Raw genomic sequence first — 21,624 nt, 5'->3', positions numbered from 1 at the left:
TTCATGGACGCCCCTGCTTATTTCAGCAAGACAATGCCAAGCCACATTCAGCACGTGTTACAACAGCGTGGCTTCGTAAAAAAAAGAGTGCGGGTACTTTCCTGGCCCGCCTGCAGTCCAGACCTGTCTCCCATCGAAAATGTGTGGCGCATTATGAAGCGTAAAATAGGACAGCGGAGACCTCGGACTGTTGAACGACTGAAGCTCTACATAAAACAAGAATGGGAAAGAATTCCACTTTCAAAGCTTCAACAATTAGTTTCCTCAGTTCCCAAACCTTTACTGAGTGTTGTTAAAAGGAAAGGCCATGTAACACAGTGGTGAACATGCCCTTTCCCAACTACTTTGGCACGTGTTGCAGCCATGAAATTCTAAGTTAATGATTATTTGCAAAAAAAAAATAAAGTTTATGAGTTTGAACATGAAATATGTTGTCTTTGTAGCATATTCAACTGAATATGGCTTGAAAAGGATTTGCAAATCATTGTATTCCGTTTATATTTACATCTAACACCATTTCCCAACTCATATGGAAACGGGGTTTGTAGATAGCTACTGTTGCAATGCTTAACCTCCGCTACTGTGTTCTTCCAGAGGTCTGGTTGGAGGTTTTCTTAGACAAGAGATAGATTCGGTAAAAAAACCTCATGCTTTTAACCTTCTGTGGACTCGTAGGAGATGCCCAGAAGATCACACAACAGCGAGGGCTTCCAATACAAGGTTTTATGGAGGGAGGAGGGTGGCAAGAGTGTTCATTGGAACCACGGCCACGCCAAGTCTCCGCCCTTCTTGGTGAACAACACAGGAACATACGTGCCATTTGAGATTAAAGTCCAAGCCGTCAACTCACTGGGTGAAGGACCTACAACGGAGGCTGGGATCGGATATTCTGGAGAGGATGGTACTACACAAATAACTCCATACCAAGTTCAGCATATTTGCCTTAGTCGGTCAGTTTGGGTCCAAATGAGATGAATTCCTTGTCTTAGTTCCTGAGGAAGCTCCCAGTGGAGTCTCAGTCACAGTGATGAACAGGACCGTTGCTGTTAAGTGGAATGAAGCCCAGAACGTCAGAGGCCTTCTTCTGGGATACAAGGTACTAGAGGCTGTTAAAACCAGGGACTGTTTTTAATCCGAGTTTGTGCTGACTCCTGACAACAACAACAAATGCCATCTGTAATCCCATGTACCTATGTCAATATGAGAGTCTCAGACACACTATTTGAAGTCTAATCCTTGTCCTTCGTGTCAGATCTATATCAAGAGGCTTGATCCACAAGGGGGTCGGGGCCGAAGGTCACCCGGGGAAAGGAACCACTGGCAGGAAGACCGGGAGCGAGAAGGAAGATGGGATCAAGCCAAGAAGGATGATAAGGTGGTGGTGGTCCTGGGCAATAAGAACTCAGAGGAAGTGAAAGGGCTGCAGCTTTACTCTCAGTACAAGGTTTCCGTCGCGGTCTTTAACAGCAAAGGAGAGAGCCCTCTTTCTGCGGCAGTCCACTTCAGCACCCCAGAAGGAGGTAAGCCTCAGATAAAGGGCTATTTCTTAAATGTTTGTACAGAGGTTTGATATTTCATCACCTCATTGTCATGGTGCAGCTCCCGGACCTCCAGCGTCGCTAACATTTGAGAGCCCATCAGAAAACTCTATGATTCTCTACTGGACCCCCCCAGTGGAAACCAACGGAATTCTGCTGGGATATGTGGTGCAGTACCAACAAGGTATGTCCGATGTGTGCCTAATCCTTCTAGAATTGGACCAAACGATTCCAGAGTTGAGATTCTGTAAAATTCTTGAAAGTTCACCGAGTGATTGTGCCGTGTTTTCTGCATGCGCAGAGGTGAAGAGCAGAGATAGTCCACTCCAGATGGAGGAGATCGGTGATCCCAATGTGACCCACCTTGTGTTGGACGCTCTGAGCCCTCAGAGCTATTACAACTTCAAGGTGATTGCTCGCACCGCCGCAGGGACCGGACAGCCCATCACAAAGAGGAACGCCACCCTCTTTGACGGAGGTAAAATAACAACTTCTAACGGTCATGATATTTGTTGGTGAGGTGGCCTTCCAAGCAGTTTCAGGACAATTGTATTCACAGTTTTACAAGCTCTATCCCAACTCTGTCAAGATCAAGTCATCCTATGGACCAGGTTCTTCCTGCCAGATTATGTTCATGCTCTCCCTCCATGCAGTTCCCCCGTCAAACATCACCATCACGCCAAGTAACATGGCGTTCAACTTAAGCTGGGTACCTGGAGAGCGAGAGAGGAACCACGGCTTCCACATCAGCTTTCTTAGGAAGAGTGGTACGTGAAAAAAAAAAGAGGAAGACCGCGATGGAGGAAAACATGATCTCGCTCTGTTTTTCAGCTGGTGGTCAGTGGGAGGAGTCAGAAATGGTGAACTCCACGCAGGCGTTCTACTCTCTGACGGGCCTTCAGCCAGGAACTGAGTACCACCTTGTGGTCAAGCATGGGAACTACACACAGTGGGCGTCATCAGCATGGACCTTAGGACCTGGTACTTTATAAGCAGCACGCTATAAACACATTTCCACACCAGCATGCTAACATAGCTAGCATGGACCTTAGGACCTGGTACTTTATAAGCAGCACGCTATAAACACATTTCCACACCAGCATGCTAACATAGCTAGCATGGACCTTAGGACCTGGTACTTTATAAGCAGCACGCTATAAACATATTTCCACACCAGCATGCTAACATAGCTAGCATGGACCTTAGGACCTGGTACTTTATAAGCAGCATGCTATAAACACATTTCCACACCAGCATGCTAACATAGCTAGCATGGACCTTAGGACATACTTGCCAACCTTGAGACCTCCAATATCGGGAGGTGGGGGAGGTGGGGTGGGGTGTCTTGGCCGGGCTGGGGGGCGTGGTTGGACGGGGGGCGTGGTTGGGGGCGTGGTTAACAGGAGAGTATTTTACAGCTTGAATTCACCAAGTATTTCAATATATATATATATATATATATATATATATATATATATACTTGACTTTCAGTGAATTCTAGCTATATATATATATTTATTTTATTATATATATATATAAATATAAATAAAAGAAATACTTGAATTTTAGTGTTCATTTATTTACACTTATACACACAACACATTGTTGTACTTGAAAGTGCAATGCTTTGCAGCCAGAAGCACAGCCTTTGAAGGAATATAGCTGTGGGCAGCATCTGTGAAATGTATTTTGCAGGAAAGGAGTAAGTTAAGGGTTGAATTGTCCATCCTCTTTCTATTCTCTGTCACTATTTTTCGAGCCATGCTGAACACCCTCTGATGATGCTGAACACCCTCTGATGATGCATTGCTGTGTGGCATAAAAGTGCTTTCATCAAATGCACGAGTGTGGGGAATCTTCCATCTCTCCCTAGCATGGCCCAAAACCGGTCAATCCTTGCTTCCTAGGGAAGATGTTCCCTGGCAAGCAATTGGTAGTCCAGTACTTGTACCCGGAGGCTGGTCAGGTCCAATCGCAGCTGCGGCAGACTACTTCCTAGCTCCATAACTGCAAATGAAAATGAGCAAATTAAGCACAAGTGAGCTTGGGATATAATTGCTTTCTCTAGTCTTATCCTCTATAACGGGTCGGGAACCTTTTTGGCTGAGAGAGCCATGAGAGCCAAATATTTTCAAATGTATTTTGGTGAGAGCCATATAATATTCTTTAACTCTGAATACAACTAAGTGCGTGCATTTTTAAGTAAGAACAACATTTTTAGAGTACAATAAGTCTCTTTTTCTTTTTAATAACATTGTTATTCTGAAGGTAACCAATAATCAATTAAATACTTCTTACCATTAATGCTGCATGGTTTCCTTTCTCCAGTCAATTTTTCTGTCACTAGGAATAAACAAAGCACAACATGACTTATTAGTGGTCTGTCTCCTAGCACAGTGGTTCTCAACCTCTTTGCACTCATGTACCCCCTTTAATTCAAGTACCTCCTTTAATTCAAGTACCCCCTTTAATTCAAGTACCCCCTAATCAGAGCAAAGCATTTTTGGTGGAAAAATAGAGATACAGAAGTCAAATACAGCACTATGTCATCAGTTTCTCATTTATTAAATTGTATAACAGTGCAAAATATTGCTCATTTGTTGTGGTCTTTCTTGAACTATTTGGAAAAAAAGATATAAAAATAACTACAAATTTGTTGAAATATAAACAAGTGATTCAATTCTAAATAAAGATTTCCTACACATCGAAGTAATCATCAACTTAAAGTGGCCTCTTTGGGGATTGTAGTAGAGATCCATCTGGATTGTAGTAGAGATCCATCTGGATTGTAGTAGAGATCCATCTGGATTGTAGTAGAGATCCATCTGGATTGTAGTAGAGATCCATCTGGATTGTAGTAGAGATCCATCTGGATTCATCAACTTCATTCTAAACATTTCTTCACAAAAAAAGAAATGTTTAACATCAATATTTATGGAACATGTCCACAACAAATCTACACTGAATATTGCATTGTAACGAATGGAATAGCCTGCTTGATTGGATGTTCAGTTTATGAACTTACATTCATATTTTGTTGAAGTATTATTCAATAAATATATTTATAAAGGATTTTTGAATTGTTGCTATTTTTAGAATATTTAAAAAAAATCTCACGTACCCCTTGGCATACCTTCAAGTACCCCCAGGGGTACACGCACCCCCATTTGAGCACCACTGTCCTAGCATACTGTAATATATTTACATTTACACATAAGCGACTTTACATTGACCTTAGCACTGTGTTCAGTGACTCAAAGAGCTTCTCTGCTGTGCCAATGTTGCACACCGGCATGTGCATAAACTTCGTCACCACCTCCTCAGTTTTCCGATCGCAAACCCTGGCCAATATCACAAACTCCTTAAAAAAAACATATATATCCATCCATCCATCCATCTTCTTCCGCTTATCCGAGGTCGGGTCGCGGGGGCAGCAGCTTAAGCAGGGAAGCCCAGACTTCCCTCTCCCCAGCCACTTCGTCCAGCTTCTCCCGGGGGATCCCGGGGCGTTCCCAGGCCAGCCGGGAGACATAGTCTTCCCAACGTGTCCTGGGTCTTCCCCGTGGCCTCCTACCGGTTGGACGTGCCCTAAACACCTCCCTAGGGAGGCGTTCGGGTGGCATCCTGACCAGATGCCCGAACCACCTCATCTGGCTCCTCTCCATGTGGAGGAGCAGCGGCTTTACTTTGAGCTCCTCCCGGATGGCAGAGCTTCTCACCCTATCTCTAAGGGAGAGACCTGCCACCCGGCGGAGGAAACTCATTTGGGCCGCTTGTACCCGTGATCTTGTCCTTTCGGTCATAACCCAAAGCTCATGACCATAGGTGAGGATGGGAACGTAAATCGACCGGTAAATTGAGAGCTTTGCCTTCCGGCTCAGCTCCTTCTTCACCACAACGGATCGAAACAGCGTCCGCATTACTGAAGACGCCGCACCGATCCGCCTGTCGATCTCACCATCCACTCTTCCCTCACTCGTGAACAAGACTCCGAGGTACTTGAACTCCTCCACTTGGGGCAGGGTCTCCTCCGCAACCTGGAGATGGCACTCCACCCTTTTCCGGGCGAGAACCATGGATTCGGACTTGGAGGTGCTGATTGTCATCCCAGTCGCTTCACACTCGGCTGCGAACCGATCCAGCGAGAGCTGAAGATCCTGGCCAGATGAAGCCATCAGGACCACATCATCTGCAAAAAGCAGAAACCTAATCCTGCAGCCACCAAACCAGATCCCCTCAACGCCTTGACTGCGCCTAGAAATTCTGTCCATAAAAGTTCAGAACAGAATGGGTGACAAAGGGCAGCCTTGGCGGAGTCCAACCCTCACTGGAAACGTGTCCGACTTACTGCCGGCAATGCGGACCAAACTCTGGCACTGATCATACAGGGAGCGGACCGCCACAATCAGACAGTCCGATACCCCATACTCTCTGAGCACTCCCCACAGGACTTCCCGAGGGACACGGTCCAATGCCTTCTCCAAGTCCACAAAACACATGTAGACTGGTTGGCCAAACTCCCATGCACCCTCAAGGATCCTGCCGAGAGTATAGAGCTGGTCCACAGTTCCACGACCAGGACGAAAACCACACTGTTCCTCCTGAATCCGAGGTTCCACTATAAAAAAAAAAAATATATATATATATATATAAATATATTTAGCAAGCAATCTTCACAGCAGCCACAACATGACTTTACAAGAGGAGTGTAAATACAAAAGACATACTTTATCCTCCATACCTCCATACTTTATCCTCCATACCTCCATACTTTATCCTCCATACCTCCATACTTTATCCTCCATACCTCCATACTTTATCCTCCATACCTCCATACCTCCATACTTTATCCTCCATACCTCCATACTTTATCCTCCATACCTCCATACTTTATCCTCCATACCTCCATACTTTATCCTCCATACCTCCATACCTCCATACTTTATCCTCCATACCTCCATACTTTATCCTCCATACCTCCATACCTCCATACTTTATCCTCCATACCTCCATACCTCCATACTTTATCCTCCATACCTCCATACTTTATCCTCCATACCTCCATACTTTATCCTCCATACCTCCATACTTTATCCTCCATACCTCCATACCTCCATACCTCCATACTTTATCCTCCATACCTCCATACCTCCATACTTTATCCTCCATACCTCCATACTTTATCCTCCATACCTCCATACCTCCATACTTTATCCTCCATACCTCCATACTTTATCCTCCATACCTCCATACTTTATCCTCCATACCTCCATACTTTATCCTCCATACCTCCATACCTCCATACTTTATCCTCCATACCTCCATACCTCCATACTTTATCCTCCATACCTCCATACTTTATCCTCCATACCTCCATACTTTATCCTCCATACCTCCATACCTCCATACTTTATCCTCCATACCTCCATACCTCCATACTTTATCCTCCATACCTCCATACTTTATCCTCCATACCTCCATACCTCCATACTTTATCCTCCATACCTCCATACTTTATCCTCCATACCTCCATACTTTATCCTCCATACCTCCATACTTTATCCTCCATACCTCCATACTTTATCCTCCATACCTCCATACTTTATCCTCCATACCTCCATACCTCCATACTTTATCCTCCATACCTCCATACCTCCATACTTTATCCTCCATACCTCCATACTTTATCCTCCATACCTCCATACTTTATCCTCCATACCTCCATACTTTATCCTCCATACCTCCATACTTTATCCTCCATACCTCCATACTTTATCCTCCATACCTCCATACCTCCATACTTTATCCTCCATACCTCCATACTTTATCCTCCATACCTCCATACCTCCATACTTTATCCTCCATACCTCCATACTTTATCCTCCATACCTCCATACTTTATCCTCCATACCTCCATACTTTATCCTCCATACCTCCATACTTTATCCTCCATACCTCCATACCTCCATACTTTATCCTCCATACCTCCATACTTTATCCTCCATACCTCCATACTTTATCCTCCATACCTCCATACTTTATCCTCCATACCTCCATACCTCCATACTTTATCCTCCATACCTCCATACCTCCATACTTTATCCTCCATACCTCCATACTTTATCCTCCATACCTCCATACCTCCATACTTTATCCTCCATACCTCCATACTTTATCCTCCATACCTCCATACTTTATCCTCCATACCTCCATACTTTATCCTCCATACCTCCATACCTCCATACTTTATCCTCCATACCTCCATACTTTATCCTCCATACCTCCATACCTCCATACTTTATCCTCCATACCTCCATACTTTATCCTCCATACCTCCATACCTCCATACTTTATCCTCCATACCTCCATACTTTATCCTCCATACCTCCATACCTCCATACTTTATCCTCCATACCTCCATACTTTATCCTCCATACCTCCATACTTTATCCTCCATACCTCCATACCTCCATACTTTATCCTCCATACCTCCATACTTTATCCTCCATACCTCCATACTTTATCCTCCATACCTCCATACTTTATCCTCCATACCTCCATACCTCCATACTTTATCCTCCATACCTCCATACTTTATCCTCCATACCTCCATACCTCCATACTTTATCCTCCATACCTCCATACCTCCATACTTTATCCTCCATACCTCCATACCTCCATACTTTATCCTCCATACCTCCATACCTCCATACTTTATCCTCCATACCTCCATACCTCCATACTTTATCCTCCATACCTCCATACCTCCATACTTTATCCTCCATACCTCCATACCTCCATACTTTATCCTCCATACTTTATCCTCCATACCTCCATACCTCCATACTTTATCCTCCATACCTCCATACCTCCATACTTTATCCTCCATACCTCCATACCTCCATACTTTATCCTCCATACCTCCATACCTCCATACCTCCATACTTCCATACTTTATCCTCCGTCTTTCTGCTTGTGCTTTCATCACACATCAGACCAAAGAGTTGGTTTTGGCAAAGTTCCATCACTTCCTTGTCCAATTCCGGGGCGATGGCACCTATCAAAGACACACTAATGAAAACACAGTTGTTCTACTAACTGTACTGTACTTGCTGCTTACTAAAAAAAACAACTTACCTTTCACTATTTGAGTCGCCTTTGTTCTGCCATTTGAGTACTGGCAAGCGATCTCTGAATCCGGGAACATATCCTTCACGGATTTGTTGTAAACATCCGCAAATGAGAATGGGATGTTGCTTGCAGCTATCAGCATAGTCATCTTTGTCTCGGCATATATTACACCATCGGGTCTCCATTTTGCGAGGTGGCCCATAATACTGGACTGTGACCGGTGCTGCCATCGGGTCTCCATTTAGCGAGGTGGCCCATAATACTGGACTGTGACCGGTGCTGCCATCGGGTCTCCATTTTGCGAGGTGGCCCATAATACTGGACTGTGACCGGTGCTGCCATCGGGTCTCCATTTTGCGAGGTGGCCCATAATACTGGACTGTGACCGGTGCTGCCATCGGGTCTCCATTTTGCGAGGTGGCCCATAATACTGGACTGTGACCGGTGCTGCCATCGGGTCTCCATTTTGCGAGGTGGCCCATAATACTGGACTGTGACCGGTGCTGCCATCGGGTCTCCATTTTGCGAGGTGGCCCATAATACTGGACTGTGACCGGTGCTGCCATCGGGTCTCCATTTTGCGAGGTGGCCCATAATACTGGACTGTGACCGGTGCTGCCATCGGGTCTCCATTTTGCGAGGTGGCCCATAATACTGGACTGTGACCGGTGCTGCCATCGGGTCTCCATTTTGCGAGGTGGCCCATAATACTGGACTGTGACCGGTGCTGCCATCGGGTCTCCATTTTGCGAGGTGGCCCATAATACTGGACTGTGACCGGTGCTGCCATCGGGTCTCCATTTAGCGAGGTGGCCCATAATACTGGACTGTGACCGGTGCTGCCATCGGGTCTCCATTTAGCGAGGTGGCCCATAATACTGGACTGTGACCGGTGCTGCCATCGGGTCTCCATTTTGCGAGGTGGCCCATAATACTGGACTGTGACCGGTGCTGCCATCGGGTCTCCATTTTGCGAGGTGGCCCATAATACTGGACTGTGACCGGTGCTGCGCTGCCGCCGCCTTGTGCTTCGCTCTCCGTTCATGCTGAGTATATCATTTGGGCCACCGTGTTCAATTGAGAAGTCTGTTCTACAAAATGTACAGGCAACATACCCCTTCCCCTTCCAACTGTCCTGGATGAATTGAAATTCTTGTTTCCATTCGCTTTGGAACTTGCAAGCGTATTTCTTCATCTTGCTCGGCGTCGCCATGTCTGTATTCCTCCTCCTTCTGCTGCGTCTACTAATACTTAATGTGCACTCCCAAAAGCCCTAGATGTTATGACGCAGGCGAGTTTAGATTGTGGGAAAGCGGACGTGAGAACGGCTGTCCCCACTCACACTCAGGTCCGCATTGAGCTGGAGGGGGCGTGGCCTCCAGCTCCAGCTGAATACCGGGAGTTTGTCGGGAGAAGGGAGGTTGTCGGGAGAGGCGCTGAATATCGGGATTCTCCCGCTAAAAACGGGAGGGTTGGCAAGTATGCCTTAGGACCTGGTACTTTATAAGCAGCACGCTATAAACACATTTCCACACCAGCATGCTAACATAGCTAGCATGGACCTTAGGACCTGGTACTTTATAAGGAGCACGCTATAAACACATTTCCACACCAGCATGCTAACATAGCTAGCATGGACCTTAGGACCTGGTACTTTATAAGCAGCACGCTATAAACACATTTCCACACCAGCATGCTAACATAGCTAGCATGTACCTTAGGACCTGGTACTTTATAAGCAGCACGCTATAAACACATTTCCACACCAGCATGCTAACATAGCTAGCATGGACCTTAGGACCTGGTACTTTATAAGCAGCACGCTATAAACACATTTCCACACCAGCATGCTAACATAGCTAGCATGGACCTTAGGACCTGGTACTTTATAAGGAGCACGCTATAAACACATTTCCACACCAGCATGCTAACATAGCTAGCATGGACCTTAGGACCTGGTACTTTATAAGCAGCACGCTATAAACACATTTCCACACCAGCATGCTAACATAGCTAGCATGTACCTTAGGACCTGGTACTTTATAAGCAGCACGCTATAAACACATTTCCACACCAGCATGCTAACATAGCTAGCATGGACCTTAGGACCTGGTACTTTATAAGCAGCACGCTATAAACACATTTCCACACCAGCATGCTAACATAGCTAGCATGGACCTTAGGACCTGGTACTTTATAAGCAGCACGCTATAAACACATTTCCACACGAGCATGCTAACATAGCTAGCATGGACCTTAGGACCTGGTACTTTATAAGCAGCACGCTATAAACACATTTCCACACCAGCATGCTAACATAGCTAGCATGGACCTTAGAACCTGGTACTTTATAAGGAGCACGCTATAAACACATTTCCACACCAGCATGCTAACATAGCTAGCATGGACCTTAGGACCTGGTACTTTATAAGCAGCACGCTATAAACACATTTCCACACCAGCATGCTAACATAGCTAGCATGGACCTTAGGACCTGGTACTTTATAAGCAGCACGCTATAAACACATTTCCACACCAGCATGCTAACATAGCTAGCATGGACCTTAGGACCTGGTACTTTATAAGCAGCACGCTATAAACACATTTCCACACCAGCATGCTAACATAGCTAGCATGGACCTTAGGACCTGGTACTTTATAAGCAGCACGCTATAAACACATTTCCACACCAGCATGCTAACATAGCTAGCATGGACCTTAGGACCTGGTACTTTATAAGCAGCACGCTATAAACACATTTCCACACCAGCATGCTAACATAGCTAGCATGGACCTTAGGACCTGGTACTTTATAAGCAGCACGCTATAAACACATTTCCACACCAGCATGCTAACATAGCTAGCAACTACACAACTGTCTTTGTGTTTGCATGATAAAGGGTTAGCAACACCGTGATTTGTTTTTTTGTTTTTTTCACAAGGCTGAATTTTTCTTTTTGATTAGCACAACAAATTCTCCTCATGCACATCATTGTTTGTTGTCTCTCATGAAGTCTGCCATGATTAGGTTTGTTGCGGGGAAAAAGGAACGTTGTGATGCGTCTATGAAATGAATGCTTTAAATGAGCAAAATACGTAAAAATGACAAGTTATTATTAATGTTACTACATTACTTATATACTTACAGTATGATGAAAATATTTAAATATTACATGTTATTATGAATGTTACTACATGACATATATACTTACATCATGTATATATGACATGTTATTATGAATGTTACTAGATGACATATATACTTACATCATGTATATATGACATGTTATTATGAATGTTACTACATGACATATATACTTACATCATGTATATATTACATGTTATTATGAATGTTACTACATGACATATATACTTACATCATGTATATATTACATGTTATTATGAATGTTACTACATGACATATATACTTACATCATGTATATATTACATGTTATTATGAATGTTACTACATGACATATATACTTACATCATGTATATATTACATGTTATTATGAATGTTACTACATGACATATATACTTACATCATGTATATATTACATGTTGTTATGAATGTTACTACATGACATATATACTTACATCATGTATATATTACATGTTATTATGAATGTTACTACATGACATATATACTTACATCATGTATATATTACATGTTATTATGAATGTTACTACATGACATATATACTTACATCATGTATATATTACATGTTATTATGAATGTTACTACATGACATATATACTTACATCATGTATATATTACATGTTATTATGAATGTTACTACATGACATATATACTTACATCATGTATATATTACATGTTATTATGAATGTTACTACATGACATATATACTTACATCATGTATGTATTACATGTTATTATGAATGTTACTACATGACATATATACTTACATCATGTATATATTACATGTTATTATGAATGTTACTACATGACATATATACTTACATCATGTATATATTACATGTTATTATGAATGTTACTACATGACAAATATACTTACATCATGTATATATTACATGTTATTATGAATGTTACTACATGACATATATACTTACATCATGTATATATTACATGTTATTATGAATGTTTCTACATGACATATATACTTACATCATGTATATATGACATGTTATTATGAATGTTACTACATGACATATATACTTACATCATGTATATATTACATGTTATTATGAATGTTACTACATGACATATATACTTACATCATGTATATATTACATGTTATTATGAATGTTACTACATGACATATATACTTACATCATGTATATATTACATGTTATTATGAATGTTACTAGATGACATATACACTTACATCATGTATATATGACATGTTATTATGAATGTTTCTACATGACATATATACTTACATCATGTATATATTACATGTTATTATGAATGTTACTACATGACATATATACTTACATCATGTATGTATTACATGTTATTATGAATGTTACTACATGACATATATACTTACATCATGTATATATTACATGTTATTATGAATGTTACTACATGACATATATACTTACATCATGTATATATTACATGTTATTATGAATGTTACTACATGACAAATATACTTACATCATGTATATATTACATGTTATTATGAATGTTACTACATGACATATATACTTACATCATGTATATATTACATGTTATTATGAATGTTTCTACATGACATATATACTTACATCATGTATATATGACATGTTATTATGAATGTTACTACATGACATATATACTTACATCATGTATATATTACATGTTATTATGAATGTTACTACATGACATATATACTTACATCATGTATATATGACATGTTATTATGAATGTTACTACATGACATATATACTTACATCATGTATATATTACATGTTATTATGAATGTTACTAGATGACATATACACTTACATCATGTATATATGACATGTTATTATGAATGTTTCTACATGACATATACACTTACATCATGTATATATTACATGTTATTATGAATGTTACTACATGACATATATACTTACATTGTGTATATAAATATACATGTTTTTAGAGCGCTTTAAAGGCAGAATAGATTGTCTCCTATTGATTATGTTGTTAGCTGACCTTTGCTAGTATTTATTTGCGATTTAGAATGCATTAAAAAAAAAGAAAAACATATGTAATTTGTCTTGTGAACGGCAGGCAAAATCCCCCCTCAAAAAAGAGCAGTACCCCTTCAGGTGTTTAGCAAAGATGTTTAAGTGACATTTTAGCACCCTTTGCTTGGGCCCTGCAGACCTGACAGGTGAGAAGCGAAATCGCCATTTCACGAAAATCAATCAATCAATCAATCAATCAATCAAACTCCGCAAATGATGCACGGCCTCGTTACTTTGTCCAAGGCTCGCAACTTCCCCGCACGTTCTGGCCAATAAGCCTCATTTTTGTTTGTTTCTGATGTAGATGAAGCAGGAACGGAAACAAAATATAAACTATTCTTCAATTGTCAGAGCTTCCTGTCTGCCGCTAAGCCTTTTGGGTAATGTAGTATACAAACATTTAGCAACACGTCCTCACTTACTAGTTGACATGTTGACTGTATTTATCCAAAGTTGGACAATTAAGAACATTTCTTTTGCAAAGCTGACCTCGCAAACAGGCAGCATATACAGTACATGTTAGAGATGTTGAAGTGTGATGATAATCTCTCATCGTACTTCATTTACTGAGAAAAATTAGCGCTACAGATCAATCTCAACAGTTCAAAAATGCTCTTAACGTGCGGGGGTAAATGTGTTGGACCTTTCCAAGCGTAAAAACTACACGGAGAAGGTCTGCGGCCTTTGGTGGTGTTTCTTTCTACACGTATAATTGTGTATCATACACAATTATACAACACACAATTATACAAGTATAATTGTGTGTTGTATAATTGTGTATCATACACAATTATGCAACACACAATTATACAACACACAATTATACAACACACAATTATACAAGTATAATTGTGTGTTGTATAATTGTGTATCATACACAATTATACAACACACAATTATACAACACACGATTATACAAGTGTAATTGTGTATAATACAAATTATACAACACACAATTATACTTGTATAATTGTGTGTTGTATAATTGTGTATAATACACAATTATACAACACACAATTATACAAGTATAATTGTGTGAACGCTCAAGCACACACCAACAAATTCATCTATTGATTGTTATTGTTCAGCCGCAAAACTTTGCCAATACTTGATCAAAACTGTTTAAGTATCAAAACACTCGGGAATGGTAAGTTCCCCAAAACATGTTTTTTAAAAATCCAAGATTACCCAGAATTCCCGGTTTTCCAGGATAATTTTCCCATTGAAAATAAATGAGCCATTTTTTAAAACTTGCACAATTCCCACATTTCTTAGCCGATTTGAACCATTCTACCAAACTACCATCCACACACTCCACTCACCTTGGACAATCAAACTACCATCCACACACTCCACTCACCTTGGACAATCAAACTACCATCCACACACTCCACTCACCTTGGACAACCAAACTACCATCCACACACTCCACTCACCTTGGACAACCAAACTACCATCCACACACTCCACTCACCTTGGACAACCAAACTACCATCCACACACTCCACTCACCTTGGACAACCAAACTACCATCCACACACTCCACCCACCTTGGACAATCAAACTACCATCCACACACTCCACTCACCTTGGACAATCAAACTACCATCCACACACTCCACTCACCTTGGACAATCAAACTACCATCCACATACTCCACTCACCTTGAACAATCAAACTACCATCCACACACTCCACTCACCTTGAACAACCAAACTACCATCCACACACTCCACTCACCTTGGACAATCAAACTACCATCCACATACTCCACTCACCTTGGACAACCAAACTACCATCCACACACTCCACTCACCTTGGACAATCAAACTACCATCCACATACTCCACTCACCTTGAACAATCAAACTACCATCCACACACTCCACCCACCTTGGACAATCAAACTACCATCCACACACTCCACTCACCTTGGACAATCAAACTACCATCCACATACTCCACTCACCTTGAACAATCAAACTACCATCCACACACTCCACTCACCTTGGACAATCAAACTACTATTTTCCAAGATCCAAAAAATTCCAGAAATTCACCAAATTCCTGGTTTTCCAAAGTCCTATTTTCAGCTTATCCTTGAAAGTTTTCCCAGGCCACACTTTTCTAACAATTCCAACCATTCTTCCTTCAAAACTGTCTTGTGATTTGGGACAACAAATGCTTCTATTTTTTCCCCGCACAAATTCCTGCTTTTCCAGGAATTCTAAAATTCCACTCCTCAATTCCAACCGTTACTACATTTGTCAAGCGATTGGAAACATTCCAACACCAAACCATTCATTCCTACCATCTAGGCTAGGCTAACCCTAACCCAAACCATTCCTACCATCTAGGCTAGGCTAACCCTAACCCAAACCATTCCTACCATCTAGGCTAGGCTAACCCTAACCCAAACCATTCATACCATCTAGGCTAGGGCAATTGTGCTACTATCAATATTTTCAAATATTTCAGTTTTCCCCCAAATTCCGGGATATTCCCATCCAAATAAATGGACATATTCAAAGTTCTGTAACGCCCACAATTCTCAAAATGGAAAACTTTTTTAAAAAACCTGCAGCAAATTCCAGCACTTCAGGCCGCGACATTCAGCAAAAATAAATGTTGTCCTTTCAATTGATTGATTGAAACTTTTCTTAGTAGCTTGCACGGTGAAGTACAAATTCCCTACAATTGGTAACACCCCAATAAGTTTCTTAGTAGCTTGCACGGTGAAGTACAAATTCCCTACAATTGGTAACACCCCAATAAGTTTCTTAGTAGCTTGCACGGTGAAGTACTAATTCCCTACAATTGGTAACACCCCAATAAGTTTCTTAGTAGCTTGCACGGTGAAGTACAAATTCCCTACAATTGGTAACACCCCAATAAGTTTCTTAGTAGCTTGCACGGTGAAGTACAAATTCCCTACAATTGGTAACACCCCAATAAGTTTCTTAGTAGCTTGCACGGTGAAGTACTAATTCCCTACAATTGGTAACACCCCAATAAGTTTCTTAGTAGCTTGCACGGTGAAGTACAAATTCCCTACAATTGGTAACACCCCAATAAGTTTCTTAGTAGCTTGCACGGTGAAGTACAAATTCCCTACAATTGGTAACTACCCAATAAGTTTTTCAACTTGTTTAAGTCGGGTCCACGTTCATCCATTCATGGAATTAGCGCACCTTTTGTTTTAGCTCCTCTTGGCATTCCCACCATCACAATAATCAGTAGGTAGCGCACCCTGGTGGTGAGCACATGAACTAGCAATAATGTTGTCACCAGGGCCGTCGGAGGTGAGCGGCGGCTTTGCCACCCAGGGCTGGCTCATCGGACTCATCAGCGCCATCGTGCTGCTCATCGTCATACTGCTCATCCTCTGCCTCATCAAGCGCAGAAAGGGTGGAAAGTACGCAGGTAAGCGTGGCAAAAAGTGACATTTTTCTCTCTCCTGCGGGCTCCAACCTAACAAGTTGTGTTTGGCTCCCCCAGTGAAGGACAAGGAAGACAAAGAGGTGGACTCGGAAGCTCGGCCAATGAAGGACGAAACCTTCGGAGAGTACAGGCGAGTGACCACTCCTTCTACGTTTAACGCCTCTGTGCTGAAATTCACTTTTTACTTTCCCCTTGAACGCATCGCTTGCAGATCGTTGGAGAGGTGAGGAACTTGAACGCCTCGCATGCTAGTTGTTGTGATGCTGCGTTCAAACACTCACTTTCATATCATACAATTCAAGTTGTTGTGATGCTGCGTTCAAACACTCACTTTCATATCATACAATTCAAGTTGTTGTGATGCTGCGTTCAAACACTCACTTTCATATCATACAATTCAAGTTGTTGTGATGCTGCGTTCAAACACTCACTTTCATATCATACAATTCAAGTTGTTGTGATGCTGCGTTCAAACACTCACTTTCATATCATACAATTCAAGTTGTTGTGATGCTGCGTTCAAACACTCACTTTCATATCATACAATTCAAGTTGTTGTGATGCTGCGTTCAAACACTCACTTTCATATCATACAATTCAAGTTGTTGTGATGCTGCGTTCAAACACTCACTTTCATATCATACAATTCAAGTTGTTGTGATGCTGCGTTCAAACACTCACTTTCATATCATACAATTCAAGTTGTTGTGATGCTGCGTTCAAACACTCACTTTCATATCATACAATTCAAGTTGTTGTGATGCTGCGTTCAAACACTCACTTTCATATCATACAATTCAAGTTGTGATGCTGCGTTCAAACACTCACTTTCATATCATACAATTCAAGTTGTTGTGATGCTGCGTTCAAACACTCACTTTCATATCATACAATTCAAGTTGTGATGCTGCGTTCAAACACTCACTTTCATATCATACAATTCAAGTTGTTGTGATGCTGCGTTCAAACACTCACTTTCATATCATACAATTCAAGTTGTTGTGATGCTGCGTTCAAACACTCACTTTCATATCATACAATTCAAGTTGTTGTGATGCTGCGTTCAAACACTCACTTTCATATCATACAATTCAAGTTGTGATGCTGCGTTCAAACACTCACTTTCATATCATACAATTCAAGTTGTGATGCTGCGTTCAAACACTCACTTTCATATCATACAATTCAAGTTGTGATGCTGCGTTCAAACACTCACTTTCATATCATACAATTCAAGTTGTTGTGATGCTGCGTTCAAACACTCACTTTCATATCATACAATTCAAGTTGTGATGCTGCGTTCAAACACTCACTTTCATATCATACAATTCAAGTTGTTGTGATGCTGCGTTCAAACACTCACTTTCATATCATACAATTCAAGTTGTTGTGATGCTGCGTTCAAACACTCACTTTCATATCATACAATTCAAGTTGTGATGCTGCGTTCAAACACTCACTTTCATATCATACAATTCAAGTTGTTGTGATGCTGCGTTCAAACACTCACTTTCATATCATACAATTCAAGTTGTTGTGATGCTGCGTTCAAACACTCACTTTCATATCATACAATTCAAGTTGTTGTGATGCTGCGTTCAAACACTCACTTTCATATCATACAATTCAAGTTGTTGTGATGCTGCGTTCAAACACTCACTTTCATATCATACAATTCAAGTTGTGATGCTGCGTTCAAACACTCACTTTCATATCATACAATTCAAGTTGTTGTGATGCTGCGTTCAAACACTCACTTTCATATCATACAATTCAAGTTGTGATGCTGCGTTCAAACACTCACTTTCATATCATACAATTCAAGTTGTTGTGATGCTGCGTTCAAACACTCACTTTCATATCATACAATTCAAGTTGTTGTGATGCTGCGTTCAAACACTCACTTTCATATCATACAATTCAAGTTGTTGTGATGCTGCGTTCAAACACTCACTTTCATATCATACAATTCAAGTTGTGATGCTGCGTTCAAACACTCACTTTCATATCATACAATTCAAGTTGTGATGCTGCGTTCAAACACTCACTTTCATATCATACAATTCAAGTTGTGATGCTGCGTTCAAACACTCACTTTCATATCATACAATTCAAGTTGTTGTGATGCTGCGTTCAAACACTCACTTTCATATCATACAATTCAAGTTGTGATGCTGCGTTCAAACACTCACTTTCATATCATACAATTCAAGTTGTTGTGATGCTGCGTTCAAACACTCACTTTCATATCATACAATTCAAGTTGTTGTGATGCTGCGTTCAAACACTCACTTTCATATCATACAATTCAAGTTGTGATGCTGCGTTCAAACACTCACTTTCATATCATACAATTCAAGTTGTTGTGATGCTGCGTTCAAACACTCACTTTCATATCATACAATTCAAGTTGTTGTGATGCTGCGTTCAAACACTCACTTTCATATCATACAATTCAAGTTGTTGTGATGCTGCGTTCAAACACTCACTTTCATATCATACAATTCAAGTGACACAAACAATGTTTTCTATGAAAAGTCCATTATAAGTCATTTAAAATTTGAACCCCAAATATTTCTAGTCCAACACCAGGAGGGTGTGCCTGAGCAATCGTAGTGAGAAAGACAACTGTTTGACTACAAAGCAGCAATCCTACTGTCAATATATGTTTGAATACAAAGCAGCAATCCTACTGTCAATATATGTTTGAATACAAAGCAGCAATCCTACTGTCAATATATGTTTGACTACAAAGCAGCAATCCTACTGTCAATATATGTTTGACTACAAAGCAGCAATCCTACTGTCAATATATGTTTGACTACAAAGCAGCAATCCTACTGTCAATATATGTTTGAATACAAAGCAGCAATCCTACTGTCAATATATGTTTGACTACAAAGCAGCAATCCTACTGTCAATATATGTTTGAATACAAAGCAGCAATCCTACTGTCAATATATGTTTGACTACAAAGCAGCAATCCTACTGTCAATATATGTTTGAATACAAAGCAGCAATCCTACTGTCAATATATGTTTGACTACAAAGCAGCAATCCTACTGTCAATATATGTTTGACTACAAAGCAGCAATCCTACTTTCAATATATGTTTGAATACAAAGCAGCAATCCTACTGTCAATATATGTTTGAATACAAAGCAGCAATCCTACTGTCAATATATGTTTGACTACAAAGCAGCAATCCTACTGTCAATATATGTTTGAATACAAAGCAGCAATCCTACTGTCAATATATGTTTGACTACAAAGCAGCAATCCTATTGTCAATATATGTTTGAATACAAAGCAGCAATCCTACTGTCAATATATGTTTGACTACAAAGCAGCAATCCTACTGTTAATATATGTTTGAATACAAAGCAGCAATCCTACTGTCAATATATGTTTGACTACAAAGCAGCAATCCTACTGTCAATATATGTTTGACTACAAAGCAGCAATCCTACTGTCAATATATGTTTGAATACAAAGCAGCAATCCTACTGTCAATATATGTTTGAATACAAAGCAGCAATCCTACTGTCAATATATGTTTGACTACAAAGCAGCAATCCTACTGTCAATATATGTTTGACTACAAAGCAGCAATCCTACTGTCAAAGCCAACGACAGTCGTTGAAGTGTAATTTCCCCTCATTAGCATTAACGTTGGCACTGAAAGTGCCATTTTAGGCCCCTTCTACACTAAGGTTATCCATGGTAAATCCCACCTCACCTTATCCTTGTCCACACACACACAATGGTTGTTTAAGACCCCCGCCCCAGTGTGCTGTGGGGCCCTATGGTAGTCAATCACACCTGAGCAATCATCCATTAATCCCATCTTTAATGGACAAGTGGAAGTAAACAATGTGATGAATAGATGGATGACATCAATCAAACTAGGGATGTAGATATCTGCTCAGGACACTCCTCACTCTTTTACCTTCACCTTCATTGTCCATTCCTTTTTGCTGACTTGATATACTCTGGACCTAGACGTTGAGTCCGGGACATACATGGCGGACAAGAACTGATACAGTCTGCTTTGCCAGTCCAAATACATTCGCCATTTTCCGTAGTCTTCCCTTGTCGGCCAGGTAATACAAAGCACACGCTACCTTTTTTTATCACATCCACGGGAGCCCGCATTCTCGTTGTCTCTCCTTGGACAAATGGACAAAGTTTTTCAGTAAGTAGAATCCCAGCTGACCTGGACACTCGAAAGTTCTCTTGCCGTCTGAGAAGTGTTGTATCCTAAATAGCTGCAATGGCTTTCTCTTAAGGTATTCATGTGTGATTTCCACATGAAT

General features: G+C 40.9%; 1 protein-coding gene across 2 annotated transcripts in view; it reads left to right on the top strand.

Moving 5' to 3' along the window:
* LOC133654317 (neural cell adhesion molecule L1.1-like) overlaps nt 1–21,624 on the top strand; it is a 68,064-nt gene that overhangs the window by 43,814 nt on the left and 2,626 nt on the right. Inside the window, exons 17-26 of one of the 2 annotated variants that reach the window (XM_062054616.1) lie at nt 676–901; nt 990–1,096; nt 1,253–1,520; nt 1,600–1,722; nt 1,840–2,016; nt 2,192–2,305; nt 2,370–2,519; nt 17,159–17,290; nt 17,366–17,438; nt 17,520–17,531. In XM_062054616.1, coding sequence (XP_061910600.1) covers nt 676–901; nt 990–1,096; nt 1,253–1,520; nt 1,600–1,722; nt 1,840–2,016; nt 2,192–2,305; nt 2,370–2,519; nt 17,159–17,290; nt 17,366–17,438; nt 17,520–17,531 — 1,382 coding nt within the window. The remainder of the gene's footprint in view (nt 1–675; nt 902–989; nt 1,097–1,252; nt 1,521–1,599; nt 1,723–1,839; nt 2,017–2,191; nt 2,306–2,369; nt 2,520–17,158; nt 17,291–17,365; nt 17,439–17,519; nt 17,532–21,624) is intronic. The other variant, XM_062054617.1, reaches the window with a different exon arrangement.

The sequence above is a fragment of the Entelurus aequoreus genome, linkage group LG07 (genome assembly GCF_033978785.1).
Source record: "Entelurus aequoreus isolate RoL-2023_Sb linkage group LG07, RoL_Eaeq_v1.1, whole genome shotgun sequence".
NCBI lineage: Eukaryota > Metazoa > Chordata > Actinopteri > Syngnathiformes > Syngnathidae > Entelurus > Entelurus aequoreus.
This window is presented reverse-complemented; position numbering and strand designations above follow the sequence as displayed.